This window comes from Platalea leucorodia, assembly GCF_965183815.1.
Source record: "Platalea leucorodia genome assembly, chromosome: Z".
In the NCBI taxonomy this organism is placed as follows: domain Eukaryota; kingdom Metazoa; phylum Chordata; class Aves; order Pelecaniformes; family Threskiornithidae; genus Platalea; species Platalea leucorodia.
Window position 1 is genome coordinate 84,663,090 of NC_138858.1, and position 16,739 is coordinate 84,679,828.

The 16,739-nt window shown below is 38.0% G+C and overlaps 1 protein-coding gene across 1 annotated transcript in view; it reads left to right on the forward strand.

Moving 5' to 3' along the window:
- Window positions 1-16,739, forward strand: part of ADGRV1 (adhesion G protein-coupled receptor V1) — a gene marked incomplete at both ends in the record, with an annotated part of 282,764 nt that overhangs the window by 79,753 nt on the left and 186,272 nt on the right. The window contains 14 exons of the mRNA XM_082336231.1: window positions 106-328; window positions 833-1,037; window positions 2,031-2,177; window positions 6,870-7,125; window positions 8,914-9,122; window positions 9,842-10,015; window positions 10,401-10,583; window positions 11,327-11,506; window positions 12,143-12,307; window positions 13,660-13,777; window positions 14,357-14,480; window positions 15,652-15,790; window positions 15,925-16,110; window positions 16,443-16,675. Of these exons, the coding sequence (XP_082192357.1) occupies window positions 106-328; window positions 833-1,037; window positions 2,031-2,177; window positions 6,870-7,125; window positions 8,914-9,122; window positions 9,842-10,015; window positions 10,401-10,583; window positions 11,327-11,506; window positions 12,143-12,307; window positions 13,660-13,777; window positions 14,357-14,480; window positions 15,652-15,790; window positions 15,925-16,110; window positions 16,443-16,675 (2,542 nt within the window). The remainder of the gene's footprint in view (window positions 1-105; window positions 329-832; window positions 1,038-2,030; window positions 2,178-6,869; window positions 7,126-8,913; window positions 9,123-9,841; window positions 10,016-10,400; window positions 10,584-11,326; window positions 11,507-12,142; window positions 12,308-13,659; window positions 13,778-14,356; window positions 14,481-15,651; window positions 15,791-15,924; window positions 16,111-16,442; window positions 16,676-16,739) is intronic.

The following is a 16,739-nucleotide window of genomic DNA, read 5'->3' on the forward strand; positions in this document are numbered from 1 at the left end:
AGTTACTATAATCATTGTGCTACGAAGGGCATTTCTGGCATTACAAGGAGAACTTTTAAATATATCACTGAATATTTCTTTTTTTCTCCTCCTTGCTCAATGTAGTTCACATCCTCCTGTCTGGTAAGGACACGACAGCACTGTATTCTTGGAACTCAGAAGGGAACCAGTTCTCTGTAATGCTGGAAGCCCCATATGCCGATCATATCACTTCAGCTACTGCAACGTCTCGTAACTCCAGCAAGACCTTGATTGCTCTGTCTGTAGAGCCCAACTGCCAGATTTATGAGCTGACCACTATCTCCAACCAGTCAGATTTTATACCTAGGTAGTTTGTTTTTTGTTTTATATAACTTTCTCCCAGCTCTTGCATTTCTTTTTCTGTGATACTGTTTTTGTTACAGTGGTGAGCGTTATATACTTCTCTGTGTGATGTGCTTATTAACACTAAAAGAGAATTTTTCACAGGTAGGTTTAAGGTAACCTGAAGTCAAACAAACAGTCTCACAACTGGCTTTAAAACATGGCAAGAAAGGCCGTGCAGTTATGACTTGATTTTTGTAAAGCTTTTATTTAGGATAAATTAAATTACTTTCATAATTAATTTCAGTTACTCTATGATCTATTGTAATTTAAAAAAACAAAAAACAAAAAACAAAAACCAAAAAACAACACAAAACCCACAACCTTTAAAACTCAGTTACTTCCTCAGGAATATAAGCAATAATTCCAGCTCCAAAAATGCTCGTTAAATTTACAGCAGTACTTTCAAGATTCCATTAATCAGCTATCTTCAGTTTATAATTATTTGATGTGTGTGTTTTTATGCTAGTTCAGGTGAATTGATATTTGAGCCTGGGGACAGGGAAGCTGTGATAGCAGTCAATATCCTGGATGACATCATACCAGAGGAGGAAGAATGCTTCAAAGTGTTGTTGAAAAACCCTAAGGGAGGTGCAGAGATTGGTGTTCATGGTTTTGTTAACATAATTATTCCTTCAAATGACAATGCCTACGGAGTCATTGCATTTGCTCAGGTAAAACTTCTAAGGTAAATCATTAAAATATGTATAAATAATTTCTGAATACTGTAACACAAACATGCTAAAACTGTAAACTGGAGCATGTGACAGGATTGTTTTTCTGAAGTCTTGTAGCAACCTGAGTAAGAAGCTTTTTAACAGCCATTTAGCATTGCTATGTGATTATGTAGAACACAAAGTGATAAATCAGTTCCACAGTCTGTCCCTATTGTGAGATTTTTATAATCCCCTTACATTTAGATGAACACATTAGTTAATCAGCTTGGTTTTGCAACAAACTAAAAATTCAGTTTTCAGATGACATATATGATATCATCATAGAGTCGCTACTGGTTGGTTAATCAAGTAAACAGGTCTAAGGATCCTTTTCCACTGAAAAAGATACTAATTGGGCTATGTCACAAGATGACCCAGTCTGCCAGAACAAAATAATTTCTTTAGAAAAAATGTCAGACTGAAGGTATTATTTGGACTGGTTAATTCTTAAATCATCAGACAGTGTAGAAATTATCTAGACAGGTATATAGTAAATGCATACTGAAGGTATAAAACACAGAAGAGTCATTACTGAAATGAAACATTGCATCTGGACTTGTGTGAGGAGGCTGAATAAAAGTAAAGTAACAGCAGTCAAAATATGTCTGTCTTGAAGGTCCACTTGTTATCTGCTTCATACAATTTGGACATTAAATATTGTGCTTAAAAAAAAACCCAACAAAAAACCCAAACACAAGCCATTGGGTTTTTTGCCTTAGGATAAAGAGGCCTGACATTTTAAATTCTTACCTCCATGAAACCTGGGAGTATTGGGTACCTCCGAAAACTAGGGCATATAAATTTAATCAATGAACATGTATTTAGCTCCTTAATAGTAGATTAACTTACTGGTGCCTAATGTCACTGGCCCCCAATGAATACCCAGATCCCTAAAGAAACTTTTCTTTATAAGAAAATAATGTTATGGTTCTGCTACTTTATGTTTTCCAGAGTTCTTTATTTAAGCAAGTTGAAGAAATGGAACAGGACAGCTTGATCACCTTGAATATTGAACGTTTAATAGGAACATATGGACGAGTTACAGTAGCGTGGATTGCTAATGGGAGCATAAGTGATGTATTTCCAGCTTCAGGAATGGTAGGTAATAACATCACTGATATTAAAGAAGCACTGACTGTATTGTCTCGGACAACAGGTGCAGATGTACTGAGGGAGAAGGATAGTACATGTTAGATTGCCCCACTGTTCTGTTAATTCCTGCTTCCTGGTCCTTTCCTGTGATTCTGGCAGTTTGCACTTCTATCTGGCAAGTGATACCACAGCATCACTCTCGCTCTTCTAAAATGAGAAATTGCAAAGCTGTCCAGGCACTAGAAATGAGTATCTGTAGTATCCTGTTCCCATCTTCCTTCCTTCCTGCTGAGAGATCCAGCTACTGTGTCAAATCATTTGCATAGGTGGGTATCTGTGAGTGTTTGCTCTTTATCCTGACCTTGTCAATATAACTGAGAGCTTCAGTGGCCCAGGAGAATATCACAAGTCCCAGTTTTCTCTGTTTCTGAGACTGTTTAGATTTCCAGCCATGTTAAAATCCCGTGTTTCCTGCTAGCCAAAGCTCTTGGTATGCCTTAGGACCGACACACGCCAGGTTCTTTAAGTCAAAGGCCTCCACCTGGTGGCCGTCTGTAGAAGACACAAAGCTCTATGGGCTTTGAGGCTGTAGAGCTGTAGCACAAGCCACAGCTGAGGGAAGAAAGGGCCAAAAGACTGTAAAAAAAACTTTACACCTGGAAATAATAAGTCTGAAGTAAGATCAATAGAGGGGAAATCAAGGATGCCAAAACAATAACTCAGAAATTATTAAAGTACTCCTTGAGCATTCCAGATGGATGCTACATGATTTCCCTGCATACATTTGCAGGTAGGAAAAGACAGAAAGGTAAAGTAAAGGTATAATGTTGTTCACTGGAAATTTCTTTTTATCCTTCAGTGTAGGTGTAGCCTAAGTGTTTATAGACATGTCTTCCTTGTTGAGAGAGACCTAATCAAGTGGCTGGCCCTTTGAATTTAAAAATAAGAAGAATATAGATAGACAAAGCACTTCTCAAGAATTTTATCTGGAAAAAAAAATTAACAAAGCTGTTGACTAGAGGTTTCTTCAATTAGCAGGGATTTTGGTATATATTATATGTCCATAATATTTTGACGTATTTGTATGTGGTGGGTTGGCCTTGCCTGGCGGCCAAACCCCCACCCAGTTGTTCTCTTAGTCCCCCTCCTCAGCAGGACAGGGGAGAAAATAAGGTAGAAAAGCTTAAGACAAAGGCAGTTTAATATGAAAAGCAAAAGCCATGCATGGAAGCAAAGCAAAAAGTGGAATTTATTCAGTACTTCCCATCAGCAGACAGATGTCCAGCCACTTCCTGGGAAGCAGATCCTCAGTACATGTAGCAGTTGCTTTGGAAGATAAATGTCATAACCACAAATGGTCCTCTATGTGTGTGTCCTCCCTGCCTCGTTACCCTCAGTTTTTATTGCTGAGCGGGATATTATGCGGTAAGGAATATCCCTTTGGTGAGTTTGGGTCAGCTATCCCAGCTGTGTCCCTTCCCAACCTCGTGCCCAACCCCAGCCTATGATGCTGTGAGAGCACTGCTCAGCAATAGCCAAAATGGTGCTGTGCCATTTCAACCACAAATGCAAAGCACAGAACTATATGGGCTGCTGTGGGGAAAGTTAACTCCAGCTGAGCCTGACCCAGTACATCGCAGAAGAAAGGATGCTGAGTTGTCAGCAGTTTACTGATTCTTCCTCTTTTTATAATCTTTGGGAGGGTCTTAAGTGTATTATGCAAGAAAGCTTAGTGAAGACAGATAATTTTGAATAATTTGAAAGGTATATAATGAAAGATGATAAACTGAACATGAGCCAGCTATGTGTGCATACTGGTCTGAGGCAGAGCATTGCCAGAAGGTCGAGGGAGGTGATCTGGAGGATTACGGTGGATGGCTATAGGCTGTTTTGTAAAGACAGGCAGGGAAGAAGAGGAGGAGGAGTCACGCTCTATGTTAAGGAGAACCTTGAAGTCAGCTACGGCAATTGTGGAAGCCCTATCAAATGCCTCTGAGTCAAGATCAGAGGGATCGTCTCCAAGGGGGATCTTACAGGAGGCATCTGCTACTGACCTCCAAACCAAGATGATAAGGCCAATGAAGCAATATTTGGGTCACTTAAGCAAGCTTTGGGTCAACAGAACCTGGTTCTTATGGGTGACTTCAACTACCCAGACATTTGTTGAAAGAACAATTCAGCAGCTAACATGTCATCCATCAAGTTCCTGGAATGCATAAAGGACTGCTTCCTCATACAAATGTTAGATGTGCCAACCAGGAATGAGGCACTGCTGGACTTGCTACTCACAAACCAAGAAAACCTGCTTTGTAATACATATCTCAGTTAGTGATTGCCTTGGCCGCAGTGATCACAATATTGTGGAGTTTGGGATCCTGCTGAGCATGCTGAAGGTTAGTACTAAGACAAAGGTTTTAGATTGCAGAAGAGCAAACTTCAGCTTGCTCAGAGCTCAGCTGGGAGGGATTCCATGGGAAGCTTCCATGGAGGATAAAGGAGCTAGTGTGTGCTGGGAGTTTTTCAAGAACGCTCTCCTGGAAGCACAAAAACAGTTCAACACCTTTAAAGGTAAGGGAAGTAGGCAGAGCAGAGCAAGAGACCCCCTTGGCTTAACTGTGAGCTTCTGAGTCTGCTCAAAACCAAAAGAAAAATGTACCAGAGATGGAAAAGCAGACGAATACCCATTGAGAACTACAAAGGCATTGCCAGGGTGTGCAGAGATGCAGTTGTTAGAAAAACAAAAACTCAGGTTGAATTGAAATTGGCCAGAGATGTCAAAAACTACAAGAAAGGATTCTTGAGGTACAGAAACAACAAGCTGAAACAGAAGGAAAATATTGGCCCACTGTTAAATAGGAGAGGTGAATTAGTCAACAGCAATGCTGAAAAGGCAGAGGTTCTCAACATTTTCTTCACCTCTGTCTTTACCAGAGCTGTTGGGCCCCAGGCCTTGGGAACAAAAATCCAGGTTGATGCAAACACAGACCCACTGTCAATGAAGGAAGAGTTGTTATATGAACTGTTAGAGGAGCTTGACCCCTACAAATCAATGGGCCCTGGCATCATCCACCCGAGGGTGTTGAGAGAGCTGGCTGATATCATTGCGAGACTGCTCTCTGTAATCTTTGAGTTGTGGAGATCGGGGGGCATCCCAGAAGGCAGGAAGAAGGCTAATGTCACCCCCATCTACAAGAAGAGCTTAAAGAAGGATCCAGGAAATTAGAGGCCTATCAGTCTTAGTTCAGTCCCTGGGAAAGTTATGGAATGAATCATCCTGGGGCTATCACAAATCAAATGAAGCACATTGATTGGGAAAAGCCAGCACAGATTCACCAAGGGCAAATCATGCTTGACAAACCTGATCACCTTCTGTGACAAAGTAACCTGCTCAGTTGATGTGGGGTGAGCAGTGGACATTGTCTACCTGGATTTGTCCAAAGTTTCGATACAGTTTCCCACAGCCTCCTCCTAGAGAAACTGATGCATTATGGTCTAGATAAGTGGTCTGTGCAGTGGGTGAGGAATTGGCTGACAGGCCACACCCAGAGGGTGGTGGGAAATAGCTCCTTTTCAATCTGGCTACTTGTCACAAGTGGGGTCCCCCAGTGATCGATACTGGGCCCAACGCTGTTTATCATCTTCATAAGTGATCTGGATGATGGGATCAAGTGTACATTGATGAAGTTTGCTGTTGATATCAAACTGAGTGGAGAAGTGGACACTTTGGAAGGGAGAGTCACCCTGAAGGACAACCTGGATAGGCTGGAAGAGTGGGCTAACAAGAACCTTATGAAGTCCAACAAGGACAAGTGTAAGGTCTTACCTTTGGGAAAACATAATCCAGCACAGGCTGGGATCCACCCACTGGGGAGCAGCTCTGCGGAAAGGGAGCTAGGGCTGCTGGTGGACAGGAAGCTCAATATGAGTGAACAGTGTGACGCTGTGGCAAAGAAAGCCAACAGAATGCTGGGTTGCATCAACAAGGGAAACAGCAGCTGAGATAAAGAAGTCATTATCCCACTTAGCACTTGTCAGGCCACACCTGGAATACTGTGTTCAGTTTTGGTTCCCACTATGCAAAAAAGACGTGGACAGGCTGGAGAGGGCCCAAAGAAGGGCCACAAAGATGATCAAAAGACTGGGAAGCCTGCCATATGAGGAAAGGCTGAGAGAACTGGGTTTGTTCAGCCTTGAGAAACGAAGGCTTAGGGGACACTTTATCACCATGTTCCAGTATTTAAAGGGTGGCTACAAAGAAGATGGAGACTCCCTTTATACAAGGAGTCACATGGAAAAGATTAGGGGTAATGGGTACAAGTTACTTCCTGGGGAGATTCTGATTGGACACAAGAGGAAAATTTTTCACAAGGAGAACAACCGGCCATTGGAATAATCTCCCCAGGGAAGTGGTGGATTCCCCAACATTGGACATTTTTAAGATTCAGCTGGACAGGGTGCTGGGCCGTTTTGTCTAGACAGTCCTTTTACCAAGAAAGTTTGGACCGGATCCTTGAGGTCCCTTCCAACCAGGTATTCTGTGATTCTGTTATATAGAATCTATGTATATATGTGTGTGTGTGTGTGTGTGTGTGTGTGTGTATTTTTTTAATTTATAGAGTTTTACAGAATAAAACAGTTGGTGTAACGACATTGAGAAGAAGTTTGATTTTTTTTTTTGCCCTCCCTCTAAAACTTTAGATTACATTTTCAGAAGGTCAGGCCCTGTCCACAATCACCCTGACAATTCTCGCGGATGGTGTTGCAGAGCTTTCAGAGACTGTGGAAATCACACTCACCCATGTTACCACTGTGGGTGTTCAGGATGCCACAAAAGGAGCTGTCATTGATCCCAAAAGGGCAAGAGCTGTACTTATAATTTTACCCAGTGACTCTCCACATGGTGTGATTGGGTGGCATATGGAGTCTCTCTTTGTTAAAGTCACAGAGCCAGAAGGTAAGCCTGTTTCTTGATTCTTAGGAAAAAATATGTTTTTTCAAAATCAGCATTGTTGAAGCTGTAACAATGGTTTTATATATATAATATATATGAAATACTTATTTTATTTATATATATGGAATATAATATATATGTTTATTTGTATATATTATATATAAATATGTATAATATGTATGATATATGTTGTATTTAACTATATCGGCATTTTTCTATAAAAAATTTGTAGCAGAAATGTCCTTTAAAATATGTAACTATGCTATTGCATTACCTAAATTTTATGCTGTATTTCATATTGCATGTATCAACATTATCCAGTCATTTTTGTTTAGTGGGTAAGTTATTAAAATCTTGGCATTGTGTTGCAAATCAATAATACATAAAATACTTCTATTTAGATAAAAAGCCAAACTTGCTCATTCAATGGGATTAATATATTGTTTAAAATAATTTACATAGAAAGACTTTCCTCATGAATTGGGTCAAAAAGGGAAGCTTTTTCTTCTGTGGGATGGGGGAAGGAAGGAAGCAGAGCAAGAGTGAATTCCATTTGAAGAAAACGGAATTGGGGTTTTTCTTCTTGCCAGCTGTGTGTTTGATTGCGTTATGTCAGTTTTCCTTCCAGGCACCAACTGAAATTGTAAAGGATCTGCCAGGCAGTGGGCCAGAGGAGGACTGCCGTGGTGCTATGGGGTCCTGCCCTCCCTGCTGGGCCAGGGAGCTAGGCAGCTGATTGCTCTGGCATTCTCTACAGCCTGGTGGTTTTCTAGCAGCTGCCTGATGGGCTATTCATGCTTCAAAAGCCCAATTGAAATTTCCTGGCAATTTAATATCCTGTCCATATTAACAAATAAAATTTATGAAAATTACATTTTACATCAGAATATTATTGCAGATAAAACCTCCTCACCAGTTCTATTTTAAAGTGAATTAGTGTTGCCCCTTTTTTAGCACCTGAAAGTATTGTGAAGGGATTCTGTTGGTTCCTTACATACGCACACAAGCACATTATAAACGTTTATACTTTAAAGTTAGGATTCAAGGCATGTTCTTAGGTTTCATTTGTTGCACAGTTTCTTTTCTAATCTTTAAATGCTGTATTTTTAATTAATTATATACAGGTGCTAACTGTGAATTAGTATCTAGTTAATACAAGTAACAGAAACTAGTCTGAGCTACAAAGCCTGTGGCTTTTTATCTGTTCCTACTTCTCTAGTCATAAACCCAGCACTTTTAGCCAAATGCCATGTTTGGTGGTTCACTGGAAAAAATTGCAAATCTACTTTACCAAAAGGGATCTGAACCTGACTGATACAAGTGTATCTCATTTTCTTCAACATTTGAGTTAAGGAAAAGTAAAATTTACAGCCAGAATGAGTGCCTCCAATGCTGCTTTCTGTGTTAGAATCAATAGTGATCTCCTAGGCATGTAAAGACCAAGCAAAATAGTGAGATGGGAGTTTTGAAAGAAAACTGAATAAAAATGTCGGTGTTGAAGTAACAGTTTGTGTAGTGAACATTTAAAACTGTAAATATTCTGTATTTTATTCTTCCGCTACATCCAGTTTTAAAATGCTTCTCTAGATGTACACACTGTGTGCTGTGTGTGTTCACATCACTTGTGTAACTTGTTTGCCTGAGGCAATTGAATTATCCAAGTATTGTGTTGCTAAGCAGAATTGAAGTGGGCTCTCGCAAGCAGCTCCAGTACAATTAGGTGAGCTGAAAATCAAGCAGGGCAAGCGTTAAAACAATCATGTCTTGATTTTTGTCCCCTTCTTATTATAGGGCAAGTGAATTCAACTACTCTGACTTTACAAATTGTTCGAGAGCAAGGGTTTGTTGGAGAGATTGCAGTTCAGCTGAGCACCGCGCCTAACTTTGAACTCCCCCTTTCCAACCAAGCAACAGAGAATAAGGATTATGTACTGGAAAAGAAGACAATCATTATGGCAGAGAACGCAACAATAACTTCTGTCATAGTCACCATTTTGCCTGTGAGTAGTCTAACAACAGCTTTAGCTCTTTTGAGGAAAGGGAAGATGGTACTGTTTCTATACCAGAAGTAAGATTTAACATTCTAGAAATGGCTAAGGTGGGATTCTTGCCTCGTCAGATGATTGTTAAGAATTGCAGCCATCTCTTTCAAAAGAATTCGAGCATTCATCACTGAGAATGAACCGAATTCTTTGGATTTTGTAGTCCCCAAATTAACATGTAATAATGACAAAGGAAAAAATTATAAATGTCTTAGGTGCTTGCTGTTTTTTCAACTTGTTACAGGTTTTTACAGAGGATTTATTTTACTCTACATGCCTCTTAGCAGGTGTGTTCTGTAGTTCAGCAAAGGTTAATTTTTCACCAAAAAATGTGTATATTCTTTAAATATATTCAGAATGGAGGTATTGCTTTTCAAGTTCCAGCTTAGTTTCTGAAATCTAGCCACCTTTCTTATGGATAGGAGAAACAAGTGACAGCCAACAATACTTTCCACTGTTCTTACAGATCTGGAATCTGACTTCCAGCTTCAGTTTCTAAAGCTCAGCAAAGGTAGCTTTTTTCACCTTTCATATGGTGTGAAGCAAGGGATTGGTTATATGGTCCCAAGTGCTGAGAATTTTTGAACAGTAAGCAACCTACAAGTAGTCAGCTTCCTGCGTGTATTATAAATTACAGTGTTTTCTTAAAAAAGTTACATTTAAAAATATTTTTGCAGGACAATGTTCCAGAATTACAGGAAGTATTTATAATCAATATTACTGATGTGCAACTGGTTGATTCTCCCACTGGAGGTCAGCCAAGCGTGAAGAGGCTTGGGTTAGAAATAGCTGAAATAACAATTGAAGAAAATGATGATGCCAGAGGAGTATTTAGTTTCAATGTTACAAAGGTGAGTAAATCTGAATGAAAAATACTTAAAGTAGCATCCTAGCAGGAGAGTCTGTGTTTTCAGACCAGTTTTGATAGTGTTCTAACAGACTTTATGACACTAAATTGTTCTGGATAAAGAGGCCAGATACCAGACAAACAATTCCTTCTTAAAAGGTTCTTCACAATTAATGTATGTAATTTATTAAGGAGCTGGAAGTGCTAAAACTGATGTCATAGAATATTCTGAAATTTTGCTCAGAGCAAGGTCAATGCTAAATTCAGACCAATTTACAAGTGATTATGTATTTCTTAATTTACTTTTACCTGCAAGCCAATATGCAAAAAAAAAAAAAAAAAAAAAAAAGGTTGCTGTGGCACTCAGCACTTTCTTGTTGAATTTACAGGATATAACTGGAGCTGTTGCTGGTTATGAGGTACCACCACCACAGAATATACTGAAACTTCCAGTTGTTCGACAGGCTGGGAGGTTTGGGTCAGCAACTCTGTATTGGGAAGCCATTCATTCAACTGCTAGCTTTGAAGACTTCACACCATCATTTGGAAACCTTACATTTGCAGATGGGCAGGTATGCACTTGCTGAAAGATTAACTGTCTCTGGGTTACCAGATTAAGAGTTTCTTATGTTTTCTTCCAGCAGAATTTACATCTTTTCATTGAAAACATTTTATTTATGGCCTTATGTATGTGAATGATGCTCCTGACTTTAGCTCTTTAACACTGAAAAGCAGAATGCTCATAAGCACTGAACAAATTGAGTTGTATGTCTTTGGTACCTCCACAAGTGAAGACATAATTTCTAATAATAAAATCTGTTACACTGAAAATTTGTAACATAATCTGTCTTCTCTAGAAATTCTCAGAATAAGCCTGTATGTTTTCTTAGCTGTGTTCTACATATAGTTTTAAATTTCATGGTGCCCCTGACAATATTTAGTGTACACAAGGGTTTTTGATTTCAAGTGAACAGAACTGATCTTTGGCAAATAGAAGGATATACTTTATGAGCAGAATTTTGGCTTAAGTGCAATATTGTCTACCTGCACTTTCTACTGAGTACCAAAGCAGAGCAGTCTGCTGGTTTTAACATACAAGATTTACGTTGATGGACCTAAAAATCACTCTTGAAATTTTGTTATCTTATTGTAAATATACAAGTACAATAAGAAATAAGCACAATTTAACAATGTGTGTTTATCTATTATTAGATAAAATTTACCTATTTTAAATGTCAGATTTTTTCAAACAATTCATAGAATATTATAAATGAAACTTGTTGCACTTTTTTTTTTTTTTTAACAATTTCTGCAGGCTACAGGAGAAATAGAAATTACAATCGTAGATGACAGTGAAGTTGAATTCCTTGAGATATTCAAGATTGCCCTGGTGAGGGTAACAGGTGGTGCAAGACTTGGGGATGACACCCTGGTAACTGTTGCTATTCCACCAAATGATTCCCCTGTTGGAGTATTTGGATTTGAAGAAAAGACTGTGAGTTTGATTTGGATTGCACTCTTTTCTGCTAAAGTTGGATAGTGGGTTTATGTCACACATAGCCAATTTTCATAAGCCTTCATTGCAGTGGAAGACCTGACTTCATTGACAGGCATATTAGTGCTTGTCTTCATCTAGCTGTGTAGGATGGTAATAACAATGAAAGTGTTGCTCCATAGAAGTAAATTTCTACATGTCTGAATCAATTTAATTCAGTATACTAACAATTCAGGACATATCAGGAAGATTTTTGGTAGTCTGTTGAATATTAACATGGTTTTGTAATAATCGGTATTACTGAAAGTAAAGTTTGGAAAGAAATTGTGAAACATATCTCATCTTAGTTCTTGTCAGTGAATGATTCTTCTGCTCTCCATTTTGCTGGTGCTTTGCCTGCTTGTGACTCATTGTCTGTAATCGTTTTGAATCATAGGGCATACAGAAATAACATGAGTGACTAATTTTTGCTAGCAGAATGCAACACATGCCTTACGTCCATTATCTTCCTGTTTATTTTCACTCTTGTCCTTATTTTATATTGTCATTGGTAATGTTTTTTGTTGTTTTCCTCAAGCCAGTATCAATGCATTTTGCTACAGCCTTTCCTACTTCCTCCTTCTCTTACTTCATCAGGTAACAGTGAAGGAACCTCAGACACTTGATGACTCTGCTGCAGTTGTATTGCTCACTGTAAGTCGAAGTCAAGGAGGACAAGGAGCAGTTAAAGTGTTATGGATTCTTGAGGAAGCTGCCAGATATGATCTAACCCCTCTGAATGGTACCCTTCAATTCAATGAGGTATTTCTGATATGGCAATGAATTATTTACTACTAGATTTATAAATACTTTCTCCTTCTTATGTGTGTTTGCATGGTTGTTGTTACATGTTTATAGAAGTAGGGCGTTACTAAGTATTATAACACTAGGAAAAGGCCAGTTTGAACTGGTGGGATTAGCAGTATGCAGTGTTTTTTCAAACAGAAAAGGGAAGCTGACATGCTCTTTTTAAGGCAGCATAATGCAATCATTAGGAAGATAGGTTCTTCAAATCTGAATTGTTTTTACAGTTAAGAAAGAGGAACAAAAATGTACTGAATGTAAAGAATGATTACAGAAACATTTATTCCATTGCAGTGTCAGACAACTGAAAAAGAAAAATGATATTGAAAGGGTGAGAAGGATAAATGAATGCTCAACATTTGCAGATTTAAAAAAAATAAATAATAAAACACCCTAGTGACTTTCAAATTGGACAGTATTATTTGATTTGTGTTTTATGGCAGGTTAAAACTCTGAAGTAGGAGCCAAAATATTGCATATTGTCAAGCTATTTTTGTTATCTTAGTATTGGTCTTTTACAGTCTACTCAAAATATTTAATGAAGAAAAGTGTTTTAACATAAAGCATAATTATTCTGTCTGTAGAAGGCTGTTTTGCATTAAACAAATAGGCACACTGGCTGTTTCTTTTAGTTTTAATCAGCTGGAAAATAGCTTTTTTGGTGAGGCCAACAGTATTTGGCAAAGTTTTGCTACCATTTTGCTATCCGTTCTCTACTGATAGGCCTGGACATTGTTTTTTTCTTCCTGAAGTTCTTCTATATGCATACATGTAAGAATACAAGTATGTATGTATGGTGTACTAAAGTTATACAATGTGTACCTACTTTTTTATTATATTATTTTAAGCATTTGCTACTGCCCACTGACAAAAATGTAGATTAGACAGGAACTTGCTATAGCCTAATATAGCTAATCTTAATCATGTTAATCCTTAGTATGTATGTATTTTATTGAATATGTACTTCCTGATGGAAAAAAATTTGTATAGAAAGTTTCCTCTAAGTTGAAAACTTCTATGTGAACACAATTTCACAGTAATTTCAATTGTTATTCAGTGGAATATTTCAAAGGTATTTCTGGGGTGGCACACAATGTTTGAGAGACAATTTTTACTATTTATTAATCTGTGAGAAAACATTTCAGCCAGATCAGAAATGTCATGTTTAAAAAAATATTACAGAATATATCAAACGTATGCATGCTTAACTCTTGATTTGTTAAAGAAAAAAAACTTTTTTTAATACCATATTTTGTTTGGTTTCACTTAATGTGTATATATACGTATCTTCTGGTCTTTATGTGATGCAGACTGAATCTCAGAAGCTGATTGTTTTACATGCGATACAAGATGGTCTGCTGGAGGGGAATGAAACATTTACCATTCAGCTAGTCTCTACTGGTGATGCAGAAATATCCCCTGTAAATGGTAAAGAATTAAATCATTATATTATATTTTGAAACATTTCATATGAGAATTCTACTAAGTCTGTTCATATTATTTTAATCTCCAGTGCTTATACATTTTGTGTGCAGCTAGTTGGTAGCAGTTTTGACTGTCAGTCTTTTTCCCTAAGTTGATCCTTTTTCTGAAGAAATGAAGGAGAATTTTAGATCATAATCTTTCATTCTAAATTAATTGTTGGTGTAGACTTTTGTGTTCAGATGGTTAACATTGTCTGTAAAGAATTATTTAACTAAAAGAAGCAAAAACGAAAACCAGGTTCAGACCTGTAAGAATCATAGAATAATTTCATTTATAAGGGACCACCCAGGGGGGTCATCTAGTTGAAAACCCTGCTCAAGGAACAGGAGACTTCACAATTACATCAGGTTGCTGAATGCCTTGTCCACTCAAATTCTGAATATCTTCAAGGATGAGGATTCCATGGGCTCTCTGGGAAGCTGGTGCTTAACCACTCATGCCACAAAATTGACAAAAGTTAGCTCATTAGCTCGTTTTCATTTACCATGAGAAGCTTTATTTCATGAGAAGTTCTCTTTATAGGTGTTGCAACCATCATTATTGTGGGTGACAAAGAAGCTTCCGGGATGGTTGGGATAGCCCATTCATCCAAGCATGTTCTGATTGGAGAACCGTCAGGAAATTATAACGGAACTGCTCTAATTAGGTGGGTACATCACTCATTTTTCCAAAGGAGGGACAACAGCTCAGTTTCAAAACCTGTGAGGCTCCACATTTGGCAAGAATTTCTTGAGTGCTGTGTTTCATTATCACTTCTAAAATCAGAACTATTTTTAAACTTAGATGCTTGTTTTTAAAGAAGGGCAGAATATACTATGTATTTGTCTTTTCAGTATTAGTGGGGAGCTCCAAATATTCCTCTCAGTCTTCAAATTATTTACAACATTGATGCATTAAAGGAAAGAGGGTTCTAATCAAAGGAACTGGGGAAGGGAATCAATGACATTTGAAGATGCTTTGTGCCTTTCAGGATTCAGTTCAGGATTGGTGCCTGAACTGTATTTCACTATATTGCTATGATGGCTGGCATAACCAAAGTGGGAACTGGGTTTTTAGTTGAAAGAAGATGCAATTATTTCACTGCATTCGGTCAACTCAAAAACAGGAGGAAGAAATGAAGATGTTACTATACCTTCTAAGAGTATGGGAAAAAAGGATTATGACACTTTCCCTGGGTGAACCAGCAAATATAAGCAACAGAACAGCTTCTCATGCTGCCCTGAGAAGCCCAAAAGACAAACTGATGCTTCGTGCAGCAGTAGTTGTAGATCACATAGTAGATCATGTTAGGTATAGACAAATTTTCACCATGACTTAGTTCACCAAGACTTGATGTAATGAGTAGGATTAGGCTCTAGGTTTTTAGACAAGTAGCAGACAGAATATTTCTCAGGTGATCTCATAGTAGTATTCTAGTGTCCTTGTGCCTTAAAAATCAAATTGTCTCTGGGCATTACCCTTAAGTCACATTTCCCTTCTGTTTTGCATATCTACAGAAAAGCAGAATGGAATCAAGAGAGCTCAGTTTTCAGCCCCCACCTTTGAGCTGTATGTGCAAAGAAACTTTAAAGACCTCTCAGTAAAAATACAGCTCAAGATGCCTCCCAACACAGGGAAGTAAAACAGAACTGCAAAAATGTTATTGCTCTGGAGAGGGATTTGTAAAGACCTTAATAGTGACTTAGTACGTTAAAACTCAGGCTTCACAGTGCTGATAATATTTCTTTCATGCACAACTATATGATATACTGTCTCTGAATTGGATATTAAATATTAAAGGTAGAAAATAAAATCTGTGTTTGTGTTCTTACCTGCAGCCTGACACGTGGCCCAGGGATTTTTGGTGAGATAATAGTATATTGGAATATAACACCTCCTCATCACACAGAATTTATTGAGACATCGGGGACCTTGACAATGCGAGACAGGCAGTCTGCAGCAGTTGTTCTAATACAGGTATATGAGAGATTTTACAACAGTAGCTATTTCAAGTACTTCCTTTTAGTTAGTATCTTGGTTAGAAATTAGTTATATCTCTCTCCCTGGAAATGTTTTAAATCCTTTTAACTTTCATTGGTTCTTCTCCCTAGGCTGCAGATGACAACCGTCCTGAGGAGAAGCATTACTACCAGTTTCAACTAACTGGAATCAGTGACGGAGGACTCATAAATCAATCTAGCAGCACAGCAAATATTACCATGGCTGCCAGTGATTTTCCATATGGAGAGTTTACATTTTCACGGGAACTATTGCAAACAACAGAAGAAGAAAAATGGGTATTAGATTAAAATTCCTTCTTATGTAAAATATTGATAGATGTCAATACTGTTGCTAGATTTATGCTTAACTTTAGAAAAAAAAAAAATCAAAGATTTATTCTACATTTATTGTAGCACAGTCTCCATAATGACGGTCTCAGGCTTCTGGAGTTTTTTAATACTCTGAGAAAGAAGGCTATCTGCTAAGTTACATGTACTCTGTACTTACTAAAGCAAATTGTTGTTACCTGACAGAACCATTGAAAAGATGCCTTTAGAACAGTCTCCTAAAGGCAACTGTAACAGAAAAACAAAGCCATTTTTTAAAGCAAATGTCCTCTTTCCCTCAGGTTAACATCACTATTGTGCGTTCCAGGGGATCCTATGGCAAAGTGCATCTTTGCTTTCAGATAATAAATGGGACTGCAGAGGAGGGAATTGATTTCACTCCCATAGTAGGGGAATTGTTGTTTGAACCACATGAGAAGAGTAAAATGATTTTGGTTGAAATTCATGATGATGACTTTCCTGAAGGTCCTGAAGACTTTTCAGTGATGATTATCAAAGTAGAACTCCAAGGAAGGTAAAGATAAAATTGCCAATTAATTGATTACAAGCAGAAGAACAAACTGTATTTGGAATCTGAT